Below are 18159 nucleotides of genomic sequence, written 5' to 3'. Positions count from 1 at the left end.
AGTTTGTTTAATGTCAGTTTGTCGAGTTGAGACGAGTTCGTTGTTGCAGTTGGTGATCGAGCAGCCGACGCAGGCAGACGCTGGCGAGTATGTCTGCATGGCCACCACGACTGAAGGAACTGCAGTGGGCACTGCACACCTCACAGTGCTGCGTATGTTGATGATTTTCATCGGCATAAATCTTATGTCGAGTGTGAAATTTTGTATTCAAATGCAATTTTTGCGCATAGTTTAGACGCAAACAACATTAAATATCGTTAAATAATCATTGTTATTAGTAGATAATTTGACGATTACCTGCTCCGTGTGCGTTAGAAGCCTTGCAAACGGTATGTTGTGTTTATCTTAACTGGCAAGTTACAAACTCAAAATTTGGTTTAAATTTGTTACAAGCAAGGTTGGACAACTTCTTGCAGATTTTTGACTGAGGAATTTCGAAAAGAGTTAACTTGAGCAGTCATCCCATGGCTGCTCTATTATATTATTTTCTCGTCACTCGGTGATTGCAAAGCCAAACCTCGCGCTAAAGTTTGTCTTAAATCGGTGATAGCAAAGCAAACCCTTGCGTTCACGGTATTAAAGATAGTCTTCAAATAATAAATCGCATCCATTTACCTGTTGGAACAATTTCTGACTATACATAAATGAATTAGGCGCAGTGTCCATGTGCAGATAATCCATTTCTGATAATTATTGCTAGCCCACCTCGCCGAACTCGTGTAAAATCCTCCTATTGTGTTGCAGCTCGCGGTCCTGGCCGCATCCTGCTGGTGGTCATGGGTCTGCTCGGCTCGATCGCGGTGGTCGCCGTTTTGGTTTAAATTTGTTACAAGCAAGGTTGGACAACTTCTTTCAGATTTTGACTGAGGAATTTCAAATCGAGTTAACTTGAACCGTCATCCAATAGCTGCTATATTATATTCTTTCATCGTCTATCGGTGATAGCAAAGCAAAACCTTGCGGTGACAGTATTAAATTTACTTTTCAAATAATAAATCGCTTCCATTTACTTGTTGAAACAATTTCCTACTGTAAATAAATGAATTAGCCGCAGCGTTTATGTGCAGAGAATCCATTTCTGACAATTATTGCTAGCCTATGTTGCAGCTCGCGGTCCTGGTCGCATCCTGCTGGTGGTCATGGGTCTGCTCGGCTCGATCGCGGTGGTCGCCGTCACCGCCGCCGTCGTAGCGACGTACAGACGACGCCGGCGACGGCGACGCGGCGGAGGCGTTAAGCCGACGCCCCCCGGTGGCGGCTACGTGGGGAGCGGCCACCACCCTGCCTCGCAGGCGTCTGCGACTCTGCTGCCTACGGAGGACTGCCACCGACAGTCCGGTGAGCTCCCCATCGTCTAGTACTCTAGTAATTCCTTGACTCTGTTTTATAATTCATTTATTGAGCTGCGTCTTCGGAGCTGATTCGTGCACTTGAATGGAATCTTTTAATACGATTGAAGTGAGAAATCTTTTGAATTAATCTGGTTTCCTTTTATACTGAACATTTGTACAAAGAAGATCTGTTTTTGTGCGCATGTCGAGCCGTCATATGAATAGCGTCGCAAAACTGCCATAATCTGAAACTTTGATGTACGCGAGTACACGATATGAGCATGCGCTGAGAAGTTGAAATTTATTATTCAAGCTGCGTTACACTTGATTCATTAGAATTTGTGTATTTAATGACATTTACAATTTCATGTGTCAGGCGAATATTGAAGTTATCTTGAGGCATTAGAACTATGTCTATTCAGAACCAAACGAGTTTACGTTCTAGTATCTGTACATGCAAACATGCGCTAAAAATGTTCGGAAAATATCGTCTATTTTACAATATTTCAGTTTGCAAGAACGGCGTGGCGCCCTCGCTCAACGGCGGCTTCAACCCCCGGTGCGTGAGGCCGCCGTGCGTGCAGGGCAGAGTCGGCGACAGCGGGGCGCTGCCTCCCCAGCAGGAGGGCTTGACTGGCAGGTCAGTGGTTCTTCGAGGCTTTTATATGTTACGGAAGTAGAAAATTCTAAGAGGCTATTAAATATTTTCCATATCTATGCTGTTGTTCTAAATTTTGGTTATTTAAGTTTGGCTCATAGCAAAACATCGTCGAGGTTTCTCAGTATAATTTGAATGGTTTAAAGAAGTCGATTTCTTAGTTCTACGTAAATATACATTTTTTACTGAAAGGTTTTCTAGCGATGAAACACGTAGTAGACAACTTATGTGTGCAGGTATCAGGATCCTGGAAGCGCTTCAGTATATCTGTCAGGACAGCAAGGCTTGAACGATAGCAGCGGTGGTTCGGATTACAAGCCTCCCCTCACCCCTCTCGCGGACTACCACCACCACCATCACCACCACCAGCTACAGCAACAACAGCCATACCAGCAAATAGCCTCACCTCAACCGTACCACGTACCACCACAACAATATCCACTTCCACCACAGCAACATTTATTGACGACTCAACAGCCTTGTGGTTTGTCACAACCGCAGCATCAGTACCAGACACCTCTACAGCCGTGCAGTGGTAGCGTACCTCAAGTACCACAGCAGTTACAGTACCATCAGCTGGACGTCATATGAGATCAGGCTTCTGTACCACTGAGCAAGAAGAACCTCAAGCGCCATCAGGAGCTGCTTGCGAAGCAGGATCACGTCTAGAGCAGCGCTTGTGTTCTACCTCGTTTCTGCAGACTCCATGTACGACTAATGCGTATATGCAATTCTGGCTACTTTCTGCACTGATGCTATGCTATGTTGGATTATAAATTTTTAATTCGATTGTATTGTTTCATAGATTCTTAATGATGACAACATAAAAACTAGTGACAAACTTAGAATTGTTTGTACCGAAATTCTGCGCTGCTTTCAGCAGAATACGGGATGTAGGCATAGAGTTGCCCATAGCATCACAATCTGTCGGTAATTCGTAAGTCCAAAACCGATCCATCAACAAGTAAATGTCCAACAATCGCATATCCATCAACATCATGGCGTTGATTCTGCTCCAGCTATAATCATGCCAAAGGGGTCTCAGAAAAAATTTTTTATTAGAAAAAATGTGTACTTGGTAAGCAGTTAAAGGTGCAAGTGTTCTTCTTGCTCAGTGGTACAGAGGTCCTTAAAGTCCATGAACGAATTTTCAATTGAAATGTCACGAAGCCGTTCGGCTTCTTCATGTTTTTTCATTTATGGCATGCAGGCGGCAATAGGGAGATTGTAAATAATATTTCTGTAGAAGTATCATATTTTCCAGGAAGGAAGGTCATATTTTCCAGTGAGCTTCGCTTTGCAGAGCTTGGTAGCAACAAAAGCTTGGTAGCAACAATAATTTTTTGGCGTCACGTATGGCGTATGAAGCCAAATACTAAGAATCGTTAACTAAGGATTTTTCTATTTTTATTTGAGCTGTGGATATACGAATCTCGTAGCAAATATTTAGGGATTACATTTTAATAATCTTAACTTCTGTGATCCTAAAATTCCTAATTTGAATTGCAACAAATGTTTTTGGAGCGAACAAAATTTTTTGTGATAAGTAAAATTCAACTTTGTAATGTGACAAAACTCGGAATTTGTAATACTTATGCGTTCTTTTTTCCGTTAACAGAAAGGAGAGATCTTATCAATTTAAATCATGTAGTAGATGTCTTCGTTGTGTCGTTGCGGATTCGAACTTGCCGGTCGTTCAGCTTGGTAATCTTTTTTATGTAATCGGTGTGCGGACATCTTGATAGCAGATATCGGGCAGGGCATGACTGTACTGTGTATGCATTGTATTACTCAGCACGGTAGTGTTAAGTCCATGTCAATCGAGAATATTTTTATCTAGTCTTGTAGCTTTAAGTGAAATTTATGGTAAAATATTGAAATTTGTAACGATTTGTCCAAGTAAGTTGAACGTGGTAATTTTTATGGCGTTCGTTGCTGCAGTGATTAAATGTCAGAGAACTGGGCATGGATAATTCTGCAATCAACAATCTATTCTATTGTGATGTTGGCGCTCTGAATGAGCGATATGACGTATCCAATATTCATTATTAATTTGATAGTTAATTTCTCATTTTGTGATAAACGCAAGATTCACGGAGGGTTGTCACTCAATCACGTGTAGAATCATCTTAATGTAATATAACTTGAAGGAAAATAATTGCTTTACGTTTGATAAAGTTGACAAAAAAAATGCGTAGATTTATCTTTCGATTAGCTTGTAATAACGCGCTGAGGAACTCCTGGCAGCATTCACAGATCGTTTATCCATGTAATGTAACGGCAAGTAAATTTCCTACCTACGATTTTTGTTAATTACGATTCCTGCGCTCGGTTAAGTCACCAGAATATGTTCTGCTAGTGGCGCTAAGAAATTTCGAAGCAATCGAACACCTCGTGTCGCTCTATGGGCCTCCTCGTAATTCTCAAGAATAACTTAGATAAATCGAAAAATTGAGAATAAGAGGCAAGTTTTAGAAGAGGTCACGATGCTTCGCAGGTGTCCACGGCTTGGATGATACCACCAAATATTTTTTGAACTATTCTCAGGTTTTTCCTATCCATTTTACAACACTTCTCTTTAACTTCACTTCTTGTTTGTTTGTCTCTGTCTGTCTGTCTGCTACAAACCTTATAATCGAAATTTAACACTCTTCCACTTATCCTATCGATCTGAAATTTTGCACACTTGCGTAAAGTTGGAGACAATGCATGAATCAAATGACAAAATAAATAATTTTAAAGTCAAATTTTTTTATCAATCTTAAAAAAACTGAAAAAATAATTTTGTCTGCTTCAAATCTTAAAATCAATATTTAACACACTTCTAGCTGTCCAATCTATCTGAAATTTTGCAGACTTGGCGTAAAGTCAGAATATAGCACGTGACGAATAAATGATCACTCGCACGTGGCAAATAATTGATCGTATGTGTACGGCGAATAACCAATCGTGTGCTTGTGGCGAATGGGTGATCGCTCACTTAATTATTAGAAATGATACATGAACGTGCGTTGATGTATACAATGGCAAGTGCGGATCCTATAGGCCATCAAAGTTCGTTGATGCATCATTGCAAAACAAACAGTTTTCGTATTCTTCAAAGTTCATCTTATTAACAAATAATCTATCTACTCGATGAATCGATACTGAACTTTTTGTCACCGCGACATTGACAAATATACACGGCAAACTGTTTAAACGTTGTTAAGGCGTCAGCAAACTTCATTTCTTTTATAAATGTTACGAACTTGTTCAGTCGGAACTAATTGATGACAGATGTTGTGTTTTGGTGAGAGCTTTCAAAATAATTGGCTCCTGACCGTGGAAAATTTAACCGATTTGCGGTAGCTATACGAAACACATACCGGTATATTTTTGTGTCAGAAACTGGCGATCATTTTCTGGATTAATAACAACAGGTTTGCCTCATATGTCAATTTTTTCAATTGAAAAGATGTGATTAAGTCGACATAAAAACATTAGAAAAAATTCAATTTTCATCAGAAAATACGTCAATTAAGCTAATGTTGATTGATTCACATCTGCAAATAGACACGATCGCGCTCAATGCCAGTTTTTATTACAACACTTCTCTTTAACTTCACTTCTTGTTTGTCTGTCTGTCTGACTGCTATCAATCTTATAATCGAAATTTAACACACTTCTACTTATCCAATCGATCTGAAATTTTGCACACTTGCGTAAAGTTGGAGACAATGCATGAATCAAATGATAAAATAAATGATTTTAAAAATTAAATTTTTTCAATTTAAAAAAAATAATTTTGTCAGCTACAAATCTTATAACTGATATTTGACACACTTTTACCTGTCCAATTGATCTGAAATTTTGAACATTTGTGTGAATACGGAGGCAATGCATGAATCAATTGACAGAATAAATAATTTTGAAAAAAATTTATATATTAAAAAAATTGAAAAATTAATTTTTTAAATAAATGAAAATAAAATGAGAAACTCATTGTACATCTGTAACATTGGAGACACTGGATTCTTTAGAAGTGTTGTCTTTAAAAAGTAATTTTTAAACGTATAATATTTAGGAATAAGTTCATATTTAAAAAGACTGGAAGAAAGAATTAAACATTATGCACGTGTATTTGTAGAACACGAATTGAGTACAAGAAAATCTCGTGCGCTAACTCCTTCTATAAAATACATGGAAATTATGTGGAATTATGAAGCAAACGCAAGAAATACTTCTATTTGCACACTGAGTTATCTGAACAGATGTGCGTAAATGAACAACTAGATTACCAGCGACTAGATGCATCACAGATCATTGTATTGAAGCTTATAAGAATTAACAATTAAGACTACGTGTACCATTAAATTAACATAATTGGTCCCTGGTAAGTGAGAAGGCATGCTCAGAGATCTAGGGCCATTAGGGTAGTGTCGTGACACTGTTAATAAATAGTTTTAGTTGAACTTATTATGCTAGATTTTGCACGATCTGGACGAAAATACTTCAAGTCGTTTTCAACATTCAACAAACGAACTGCCATATAAGCAAGACAGTAACCTGTGAATTGCATTCATTGATGGTCATTCAGAATTACACAGCAGGTGTATAAATTCGTGTACCTCTGTATCCCATACAATGAAATGGCTGGTCAAAACTCAGATCTCTATGAGGATTGATGTCGCCACTTTATGTGGAGGGAAGAAGGCCAATCACTTTGAGCAGCAAGTCAAAGTTGTTGTTCTTGATGGCTTGTCGGCACGCATTCACGATCGTAGTCTTGGACTTCCCAACTGCGAATAACGAAACTATTCTTGAAATATAATTCTTTATTCACATCAATGGATCGTTTAATTATACGAAAGGAAATAGTAAATGGGTGATTAGGTATCCATATGCAGATACAATATGCGAAACACGATGACTTAATGCATTAAAAAATACTGCGAAGACCAGCAAGAATTTAATCAACGAAGAGCACTAACCTCTAAGACGCGCCGCCCTCTGGATGCTTTGATTGATCGCCTTGAGACACGCTAGTAAATTCTGGTGGTTGTTGCAGCGAATTTTGTAGCCGTTGATCATAGACTGGTTAATGGACATGACTTCTTTGTACCATTGCTTCATTGAAACTCTGAAGAATTTAATAGCTGATATAATTACTTGTGTAGTACTCGTGAAAAATATAGAAAAATATTATTTAAAAAGTATTAAAAGATTTCAAAAGTATTAAAATTATTTAATGATTACGGCATAAAAATGATATTTAAAGTAACGCTTTGCCATTTATAACATGTACAATTAAGTATGAAATTACGCTAATGGATGTTAAAAAAAAGTTATTTGCACAATTCTCCGCTAGCACAAAATAGTTTTTTGTGACTCTTAGGCAAAATTATCAAAGTTAATCCAAATCTTGGTGAAGGTTGCCTAGCTTGACTCACAGGTCGCCCATGAGACGCGCGTCCTCGCCCCGCACGATCAGGCCCCTGATGACGCCAGAGTTGTCGGCGAGCTCAGCACTGAGCTTCTGTCGCGCCTTCTGGTACTCCGTCAGCGGCTCCAGTTTGCTCGCTAGCTCCGTCACCTCAGCCGGGAAGTTCGCTACCACCTGCACAGAAAACATATTTGTTTTTTTAAATTTGAATACTAAATTTTAGAGTACGAAATGGTTTTTGGCGGCAGCTACGAACACTGATAATAGAGAAAGAACAAGACTTTTTTTTTATTTTACATATGGCAAGACTAGGTACCTATAGAAGATACCGTACAAATTGTCATAGAACACACTATGTAAACGACGATCGCGATGATCTGGTTTGAAAATGAACTAACTAATTGACAATAACCTATTCTGAAATGTTAAAATTCCTTCATTAGAAACAAGTTTCAAATTTGTATTTTAAGTTAGGACACCATAAAGAAGCATTCATTCACTCCAGGATTGCGGTTAGACTGCACAAATGCTCACTTCGAGGTCCTCAAGATTGAGGTAGGCCGCCAGACTTTGGATGATGTCAGCCACGAGGTCCATGTCGTCGCAGAAGAGGGACACGTGACACGTGGGTGTGATCTCCATCAGGAGAGCCCCGCCCTTCCTCAGGCACTGGAACTTCAAAGAGACGCTCCCGTCCTCGGCAGCCTTCAGGTCTTCCAGTAGCAGGAAGCTTTGGTTGAGCCACATCACAAGCTGCAGAAAAACTGTAGCAATAAGACACGAGTCTTTACGTTCAATATTATCACGCGTCACCAGCAGGGAACTAAGGCGATCAAGTAGAGAGGACCATTAATCATTGCGAGAAAAGTGGAATCACCAGGTCAAAAAAATTGATATTAACATAATATATTCCTATATTTATAATAATAATGAAATCAGAGCACTAGTGGGTTGGCGTGTTTGCTTAGTCACTAAATTGTAGCCACTAAACTTAAGTGGCTACAATAACAAGCGCTTCAGGCTAGGACCGGAGGTCACACTGAGCATCCAAGGCCACTAATCAAAAGAGCTAAATACACCCATGGTTCAACGAATCATGTAGTCGTATGTATTGATAACTCTCAGGTGACCTGAAGACCAATTTTAGAAGAAAAACTCGCTCGTGCCGCCAAGATGCGGGTCAAGGCAAACGCGGCGTTATTGAATGAATATGGCCGTGAGCATCATCAGAAAGAAAACATTGACATAGGAAATTCACAACGGTCTAAAGCAACAGGAAGTGGCCCAGCGATATTTTATAATAAAATCTCTTTTACTGCACTCCCTGCATTTTGCGCTCCCTCTAGCGATAGCAAGGGCACACAGGAGGCCGGCTGTGAATATTGACGAGAAGCCACGAAGCTTCGGCGAGCACACAGCGCATCTCACCCTACAGTCGTACTTGGAGCCGTCGGTATACAAATTCATCGTTTCAAGTAGGTGGTCGAGGAACAGAGTTTTCATCGCATAAGTTGAGTGCTGCAATAACTACCTATTATAACGCCAGGGCAAGGTAAAGGGATGAGCCAGATAGGAAAATGATAGGTGTTATCTGCCCGGTGAGATGGAGTCGAGAACATGTAACCTTGAACCACTGATGAACAAAACTCTGACAGGAATATGAGCTTGATTCTAGTGAGATGCTGCAACATAAGGAATATTTCATTGCACTGAGTGTACTCTCCACAAGCCTTGCATTTTGACTGAGGATATGCGAGGTCCTATACTACAACATATTTCTGGGACACTGTAACCGATAGCAGCCCACACCCGCGAGACCACATATGGAAACAAGAAAGGCCTGATAAGGAGGCAAGCAAGACCTCAAGACCTCATATAAGTCATATAATTAGCAAGACCTCCAATGAAAATAAACAATACCTCATATGGAAGAAGCAAGACCGGCCAAGAATCACAAGTGTTCTGTCTGTAGTCAATTCGCTGGCCTTAAGCTCACCCGGGCCACTCGCTCCTGCAGCTCGAACTTGACGTAGCTCTGGGGCTGTGGCAGCGCGGTCTTGGCGATGCTGTACATGGAGAAGCGCGGCAGTTGGCGGGTCAACTCGAACACATGGTAATGGTTTGAGCCCTTGTAGCCAACCATGGCCTTGATGTGCAGGTCTACAGGAACGTCCTGCAGTATGTCATACTCTCATTAACATTCTTAGATTAACGTCAATGAAATATCACTTGTTTGGAGCATTTTTAAATAAAATTACGATTAAATCACAATCCCTTGTAGCTCTTCATCGCATTTGCAGGTGTGTGTCAATGCTGCATGACTGAATAATATTTTGGTCCTATTAAACTCACTGCAACGTCTTATTCAACTCAATCAAACAGGATCCATAAATTTGAGGCATTAATTAATAACAAGTGAAAGTATTGGATGGACATTGGACAATCGCATCAATCAAAGCTGACTTGCAAAAATGATTAATTTTCCACTCGTACTTGCAGACATAAAGACATGGAGAAATGTTGCTGCCTCATTGTTTAAGATTATTTCGTTCTTACTGAAGAAATCATGTAATTTAGCAATTTTCCTCGGCTTGAAAGCCTCATCATAATTTAAATTTCTTAAAGCATTCATCTAAAATAGGGACACCTTAGGCGGGAATATGGGCACTCGGATGCTGGAGGAGAGGTGGTTTTCTTTTGGGTGGTAGACGTGGCTCTCGCCTTCGAAGATGCCTTCAGCGAATATGATCACGGCCCTGATGATGGTGTCGTTGGTGGTCGCCAGGGCGATCTCGACGTGGGGCTGAAGACATGGTTTACAGGTTAGAGGACTTGAATTAAAAAATAATGCAGAGAAAAATTTAAAATGCCTGGACCCTGTTAAACACTTGAGACTAGGGAAATCATCATCAAAACGAAGAAACAAACTTTATAATTCATTAGCAATGTACAGTACTTCACCCATATTTTAGCAAGCATCACCAGCAGTGTACCGTACATGACTTCACCCATATTGTAGCGATCATTACCGGAAATAGAAACTCCCTGCCTGCTTTGCACTTTTGCTATTGAGAAGCAGTCTGGCAAACATACGGGCCAACATATATACTTGATGACATTTTTCGTAGAAATAATTTTCCCGAGATCTAAAAATACGCTGACATCACTAACTTTTCATCCATCATACATCATCCAAAACATGGTGTATCATCCAACATACAACACGTCACCCAACTCACACCGCATCAGCCAACACACAACACTTCATACAACACACAACACGTCACCCAACTCACACATCATACAACACACAACACGTCATACAACACACAACACATCATACAACACATCACACAACACATCATACAACACACAACACAACAGTTATTGTCGTGTCGCACCGGCTTGTTGTGCTCTTCATCTCCCAGGTTGATGGTCAGGCCAGTCTGTAGCTGAGTGTTGGCCTAGAAAATAATATTCGTTTAAAAATTACATTTTAAAGACAACACTTCTAAAGAATCCAGTGTCTCCTATGTTGCACATGTACAATGAACTTATAATTTTATTATCAAATATAAAAAATTAATTTTTAAATTTTATTTTTAAAATTAAATAAATTACACTTTTCAAAATTATTTATTCTGTCAATTGAATTATGCATTGTCTCTGACTTTACGCAAGTGTGCAAAATTTCAGATAGATTGGACAGTTTGAAGCATGGTTGAATTAACACAATATTAATTCAACCATGGTTAGAAGTGTGTTAAATATCGATTATAAGATATGTAGCAGACAAAATTTTTTTTTTCATTTTTTATTGCAAATAACTTTTTTTTTTATTTCCAAATTTATTTATTCTGTCAATTGAATCATGCATTGTCTCCAACTTTACGCAAGTGTGGAAAATTACAGATCGATTGGACTGGTAGAAGTGTGTTAAATATCGATTATAAGATTTGTAGCAGACAGACAAACAACCAAGAAGTGAAGTTAAAGAGAAGTGTTGTAAAAACAGAACATGTATCATATACGTAATATAGATAATAGAAATTAATGTTCACATAGCGATAAGATCATTGCTGATACATTTGCAACATATCATTTTAGGCTCCCCAGAAATAAAAAATATCATCACTTTAAAATAATGATGTAATGGGAAGAAGTGAATTATACCAGTAAGATAAACCAGATGAGTTCTAACTGTTGGAGCTAGGCGGTTTTGCCGCACCACGTACAAGAATTGTAGGCAAAAATTAGGATCAGAAACACGTGCGCCATAGAATCGCCATAATAGTTGACAGAACTCACAGGAATGACGGCAACGCCTTCGCTGTTGCCAAGACCTGTGCCCGCTACGGCACCCGTCGACGAGGTCGAGTTTGAAATACGTTGGTTCTCCTGCCGAGAATAAAAGGTAAAATAGAAAAATATTGCTAATGAATGAAAGACAAACTATAAATGAAGAAATCTGTTACCTACGAAATCTGTTCAACGGAGATTCAAATAATGATCAAATTAGACTTGAGCAATATGAAAGTAGTTATTCTGGCATAAAAGATAAAAAATACAACTCAGTACTCACTGCAGTGAGTGACAGAGAGCGCATTTTCTCGTCGACGAAAACTTGAGGTCACGGACAGACGGACGGACGGACATGGCGAGCACAATAGTGCATTTTTCCATAAATGAGAAAATGAGCTAAAAACGTTCTTCTGGCATAAAAGTTAAAAAACTACCTAGTAATTCTATGTACAATCCGGTACATTGCATAAAATAAATATCGAAAAAGTGTAAAACTAGCCCAATAAATTCGAGTCACAGCATGATAGAAGAAAATAAATCACATAAATATACTGCAAGAACAGTACATATTTTCTAACTTTTTGTGATTGCATACCACTTGGAGTATTATGTGAAAAATACCACTTATTTACAGTAATACCAATTATTTGGGCATTGCAGTGCCCAAATAAATGAAAGTCATGCCCACGCACCACCAGTTTCTCACAGCCCACCACTAATGCTATATATCAGCAGCTTACATGTAGCATTAGTCGTCTTTCAACGTCCACCTTAAGGCACTGGTTGCAACAATCAATCATGTCACTATTTTCTTTCTTCAAACCTAGTTTTTTTCTCAACACATTATTTTCCATTATTGTCTTCAAACCAAATTCTTCACTTTACCTAACTGAAACCCGTGTTAAGATATAATACATTTCAGCAAGATCAGGCGCCTTTCTTTACGCAATTTCCTGCACTTGTTTTCTAGATTTCACAAACAAAACTGGTAACCCAAGTAAATAACATTATGCATTGTTCACACCTTCAAATTAGCTTGTTACCGTTCACCTGATAGTTCTTGAGTTCCATAAGCATGGCGCTCTTGCGCTGCGTCAGTTCCCTCAGCGTCTCCTGCTCAATGTTCATGTCCAGCAGCGTGTAGCGGCTCTCACTCGCCGACGACTGATACCCGCGTACTGGTTGGGGGTTTATAAGTTTGAATATTTTTCCTTTAGTTTATTTGTCGTCTTATGTCGTGTGAGGGCAGGGCGACAAGTTTACCAAGGTACCGGCCATAGAACTAGGAAATGTTTTGCTCAAATGAATTGTACAATTTAATGAACTAGGAAAAACAAAATATAAATCAAATAAACAAATTGGAGAGAAGCAGAGAGTATTATTCAGTGACACGTACAGAACTTGAATCCTTTCTCTGGTAAACATAAAAATTACCAGAAATTAAAATTGTTGGGTCAGAAATCTCCAGAAATTGACATTTCAGAAACTACTTCAAGAAAGTAAGATGTATACGAAATATTTACTCGTATGTATTTTTAAGAAAATTGTATATTGGAGGTTTAAAGTGAACTTGAAGAATTTATTGAATACGGCCATCGCACGAAATATTCTCTTTATAATTAAAATTTAATTTATGATAATGAAAAAAGTAATAACATAAAAATCTAATTCAATCAAGTTAAACTAAATAATTAAATATATACCTATTGATACTTCCACCATTTGAAAAAATACGGAAAGAGCGTCATTTACATTGTTCGAGTCAAAACTTTCATTCAAATGCTCATATTTTTATTTTTGAGCATGGTAGGTGGTGATGCTATGAATGGAACGATAGTCAGATAATTGCTGATTGACTGAGGCTTGATAAGGACGTCTCAAAGACTCAAACATAAACAAAAAGCCGCTGTGGGTCTACTTGTGAAGCGATTTCAAGTGACCATATAAGGTAACTTGCCGTGTAAGGGTTAATTAAGAACACAATTAAGGCGAAAAATTGCTCCCATTTCTATAAACTCTGCACCAAGTATGTCACATCTTCATAGACGCACATCCATCGTTGTAGCAGGAAGATTTGATATAAAATAAAACATTTCATGTGGAAAAAATATATCCAAAGTTTACAGTGAAATGAAGGTGCGGTCTACTTACTCTCGCCGTCAACCGAGCAGCACAGGAGCTGCGTCTTGCCATCTAATCTATAGTCCCCCTTCACAATGCCAGCAACGGCGCAGTCAAAGTTGTCCTGAAACGAACGAAGATCAGAGACACAAATAATTTCGTTCTTCCAAATCGTGTAGTGGATGCAACACTCGCAGTCAAATATAAGTTAATAGTTATTGAAGTTACAGCACAGCATTAGCTAATTGCCATTGGATGCCTTAAACAGAAGTTCACTGATGCAGCATATGCATTTATAAGTTGAGCAACATGTACTACCGAATTATGACAAATGATTATTGTTTTGCAGCGACTACGGGAATTACTCAAGTATTTATATTCAATGATACAATCATGCTTTATAAGTTAATAACAGCCCATGCTCGAAAAATTCTGCGAGGACCATCATTAGCTCTGCATACTTTATACAGAAATTAATTTTCCCTCTCACTAGCAATACGAGTTTCGGCGACTATTTCAAGGAACTGTCTCATAACAGGAACAGTTAAGAATCTAAAAGTGAGCGTAATTACAGGATTGGAATAATCTTGAAGATGAATAAACATAATTACACGAACAAATGAAAGAAAAAAGAGAAATATTTACATCAATACGATACCGAAACAAGTTAATTTGAGCAATTGTAACTTGGAGGCGAAATACTACATACTTTGAAGACGACTTCGCCGCTCTTGTCATTGCGCGCATCGAGCTTGCCGTTGCTCCAGCCCGTGATAAGCTCAGGCACGCCGTCGCCGTCTATGTCGTAGCTACAAATGCACATCGCTTGATTCTTGCTCTGTGTCAAATACAGTTCAAATTAATGATTGCTTGTGTTAACAAACACGCTAGCTACTTGAATATAATTTAAGGAGCTAACTCATTAGACCACCGATTTCTTTGATTCGTTAATTTCAGGTGCTTACTCTCAGGAAAATTGCAACAAATAACTTTATCATGAGAGCTGGTCACCTTGATCCGCCACCAGCGGGAGGAGCCTTGGTAGACGCCGACGGTGCCGTTGGTGAGGGAGTACGCGAAGCGGGGCCCCGCCACCGAGCACAGGCCTGTCACAGCCTCAGTCTCGGCCATCTCTGTGATGAGCTCATCTTTCTTGAACACCCTGATGTCGAAGTCTTCTGAGCCCACCAGTAACTGCGAACAAGCAGATCTTTTAAAATGGATGTAACATGCATCAATAATAACTCAGACCATGGTGGAGCATCAAGTTCAAATATAACTTGCATCGGAGCAGCTTAGAGCCTTAGACCACGACCGAGCGTTCAGTCGAAACGTGACGAGTATCAAAAGTATCTTGAACCACGGTGAAACTTTCAGTTCAAATTTAAGATGCATCAACAATGACACACGTCTAGCAGGATTTCATTGTAATGTTAATAACTCCGCGATAGCAACAGCAGCCAAATAAAGCAAAATATTGAGTTGGAAAAAACATCGACGGGAATTCTTACCCGTATGAGTAATATTTTAAATGGAATTTTAAGCAACTCTGCAATTCCATCTCCATTTTCTAGTACCTTTAGAGAGATCGTCAATATTGCTTTGTCCCTTAAACCACCGTAGTCACTATAGTAAGGAATTATTCAAATGTTCCTACAGTAGTTGCATTTACTACACGAAAGTTCAGTGGCAAGAAAGGCGATGAAGGAATCATAAGGATGTGGGATGGCAGGAGTACCTACAATTTTATACGCAATCTTTAAAATATTACACATGGGTCACTAAAAAGTTTTCAGGTGCAGTTTAAAATAAGATTTTATATTTTATTGCGGTGTCAAATAAGATTTTATATTTTATTGCTTATTACTTCATTTTCTCCGTCAGCATCAAAGTCGGTGAGCGCCAGCGACGTTACATTGTCGCCCGCGACGGTCCAGAACATGTCTGTGCCTGTCGAGTCAAAGCCCTGAAAAAATATCCTCTGGGTAAGAACACATAGAAACTTAAGTGAGATCAAATGGAAAAACAGCCTGTAGAAAACAATTTCTCAATATAATAGAATAATAATAATAATTCATAATCACTATTCTCTTAAATAAATCCAATGAGCATATATGTCTATGGAAACAGGGAGATAGTCGTACATAAAATTGAAAAAAATCACTATTAATTATCCAAGCTATTTCTATACTTAGGTAAGAAATTATGAACTATAACATCTGTTTAAAGAATATATTGTTCATTGCCAGATGTATTTCAAAGATCAGGTAGGAATACTATTATGGCCAAAACTAAGAAGTTTTAAAGAACAATTATTGATTTTGAAAGAGTAATATCACCATAAGGCGAGTCGAAGCTAAATGAAAAGATGATTCTATAGCCAGGCTAGCTACCTGCACGCTGCAGTTGCCGCCTACGAGCGCCAGGGGTGTAGGATGACGCCACAAGCGTCCGATCGTCACCGCGTTACTGCCGTCCGAAACCTGAAGGCATTGCACAACTGAACAGATTTATTTGCTTTCGCGGAAAAAGATCAGCACTTGATCGAAAATTTAAACTGTATATAATTACCCAGCCAAATAAAAAACATAAAAAAGCATGAATCATGCCCCTAAGTTTCAAGTAAATCAATCAAACTCGAAAGTTTCATGACAGCTATAGCAATACAAAAATTTCCTGTCTAATGTAAGCAGACATGATTAGTTGATGCAGCTTGAAAATGACAAATTGAAAAAAATAGAAAGTTTTTTTTTTAAATAACTGACAGCCTGAAAGTTATTTTTAAAAAGTCAAATAATTCTCTAATTGTTTCAAATTTTTAGTTTCTACCTCTGAGGATAAGATGGCGGCTGTATAATTACCTCCTTATAGAAGACGTCAGCATTATTTTGTACATCGTAAGCTAGTACATTAGTGGGCGTGCATACGACGAGCGTATCTGTGGTCTTGCCAGTTGACAGACTGACAGTTGACAGGTTGCCAGCAGCCAGAGCTGTCACGCTCTGGTTGATGTTGAGGAGCGCCACGTCCGAGCTGCTCGTGTTGAGAGACATGCGCCCACCGCCTGCACCCAACTGCTGGTGGGGGTTGTGGATCAGTACCTGAACAAGAAAACAAATACAACATGAGTTTGAAATATATGTAGAATTTCAAGCAGCTTCTACTCAATCTTCTTGTTGTTAATTCTAAGAATATCTTTCATTGGTATATAACAGTTTCAATGCTGTATTCAGACTGAAGGAACTTAATTTAATTCTAAAGATACCTTATCTCTTGTAGTGGACGCAGTAAGGCATGGATGGATGCCATCGTAGCGGCCAATAGTCACACGTCCAGCTAAAAGCTTTTGCTTGAGATTAACTGTAAATGCCGGGACCAGCATTGAAGCAGTTTATTGAAGACTTGAAGGAAATAGAATTCAAGTTCCTTCTACAACTACCTCATTGTGCATTAAAAATCAGTTATTAATCTTGAAAATAATTCTGTAAAATCTGAAATTAAATAAGAAATCTATAATGTCCTTTCTATTGGAATTGGACATAAAAAATGATTGTGTTTAAGTGTAGGTATCTCAGACAAATTAGGACTTCCATTATTGCATTCTTCAGTACACATTACGACTTCACATTATACTGTGCCCTGCAGTATACTTTAGGACTTAACCTTATGGCATACTTCACTAAAAATTAGGCTTTAAAATAAATGTATAATTGAATGCATATCAGAGCATCGCGCTTAGACCCGATGATATGGAGAGAAGTCACGAACAGTTGAAGTTTTCAGCGGCAGAGCCTGCATGCACCCCCACCCCCAGCTTTGGCGTGATGTACATTTAACACGCGTTTAACACAGTTTTCTTCCCCACGGGGAGAGAAAGTTAGAGGAACTTCAGAAAGCTAAGGCAGCTGAAGTCAGAGATGAGCTTTTGGCGTTGTAAGGCAACATTACGGCTGAATAGTCAGAAATCGCTGCAGTCGGGGAGCCATCCGCCGCGGGTAATCATGGCATGCCACAACGGTCGCAACAGCGCCGCTCCGTTACAAAATAATAACTAGGCTGACATGACCAAGCAATGGTAACATTTGCGCATGCCGGTGTGCAAACGTCCAAGGTCACCACTGTGCTCTTCCAAATGGCGGAGTACCTATATGACGTTTTGGAGGATTGAAATCAAGCAAATAAAGGGTGCAGAATAGTATGCGCCTGTTAAAAATCAGAGCACGGAACAATTTCCTTGTTGTTTGTTGCATTGATTATAACGCATGTCACTAGACAACTCAGGTGGCGAATATAGAAGAGCAACAAAAAAATAAATTATAAAAAAA

At 39.0% G+C, this 18159-nt stretch overlaps 2 protein-coding genes across 2 annotated transcripts; one reads left to right on the top strand and one right to left on the bottom strand.

Moving 5' to 3' along the window:
- The first annotated feature begins 54 nt into the window (after positions 1-54).
- LOC108672621 lies at positions 55-4292 on the top strand. Its single transcript, XM_047881089.1, has 4 exons — positions 55-152; positions 1108-1338; positions 1842-1971; positions 2226-4292. The coding sequence occupies exons 1-4, from the start codon at positions 98-100 to the stop codon at positions 2578-2580; spliced, it is 771 nt and encodes a 256-aa protein (XP_047737045.1). The 5' UTR covers positions 55-97; the 3' UTR covers positions 2581-4292.
- Positions 4293-6001: 1709 nt separating this feature from the next.
- Positions 6002-17325, bottom strand: LOC108672640 (Bardet-Biedl syndrome 2 protein homolog). The gene is made up of 16 exons (XM_018160351.2): positions 17100-17325; positions 16696-16935; positions 16228-16317; positions 15702-15800; positions 14846-15028; positions 14544-14672; positions 13865-13958; positions 12764-12891; positions 11720-11809; positions 10813-10875; positions 10059-10214; positions 9408-9584; positions 7946-8164; positions 7419-7585; positions 6960-7108; positions 6002-6767 (listed from the first exon to the last, which is right to left on the bottom strand). Exons 1-16 carry the CDS (start codon positions 17214-17216, stop codon positions 6664-6666), a joined length of 2205 nt encoding a protein of 734 aa, XP_018015840.1. The 5' UTR covers positions 17217-17325; the 3' UTR covers positions 6002-6663.
- Between the last annotated feature and the right edge of the window lie 834 nt (positions 17326-18159).

Source organism: Hyalella azteca, unplaced genomic scaffold, assembly GCF_000764305.2.
Source record: "Hyalella azteca isolate HAZT.00-mixed unplaced genomic scaffold, Hazt_2.0.2 contig7025, whole genome shotgun sequence".
Classification (NCBI taxonomy): domain Eukaryota; kingdom Metazoa; phylum Arthropoda; class Malacostraca; order Amphipoda; family Hyalellidae; genus Hyalella; species Hyalella azteca.
Note: the sequence above shows the minus strand (reverse complement) of the source record. Positions and strands in the feature narration are given on the sequence as shown.

Excerpts from the sequence above, each read along its gene's own strand:
- LOC108672640 (XM_018160351.2), bottom strand. The coding sequence starts at position 17,216 with ATGCTGGTCCCGGCATTTACAGTTAATCTCAAGCAAAAGCTTTTAGCT. Across the intron at positions 15,801-16,227 it reads GCGGCAACTGCAGCGTGCAG|GGCTTTGACTCGACAGGCAC; the intron begins GTAGCTAGCCTG and ends ATATTTTTTCAG. Across the intron at positions 12,892-13,864 it reads CTGCTCGGTTGACGGCGAGA|TACGCGGGTATCAGTCGTCG; the intron begins GTAAGTAGACCG and ends ACCCCCAACCAG.
- LOC108672621 (XM_047881089.1), top strand. The coding sequence starts at position 98 with ATGGCCACCACGACTGAAGGAACTGCAGTGGGCACTGCACACCTCACA. Across the intron at positions 153-1,107 it reads TGCACACCTCACAGTGCTGC|CTCGCGGTCCTGGTCGCATC; the intron begins GTATGTTGATGA and ends CCTATGTTGCAG. Across the intron at positions 1,339-1,841 it reads GGACTGCCACCGACAGTCCG|TTTGCAAGAACGGCGTGGCG; the intron begins GTGAGCTCCCCA and ends ACAATATTTCAG.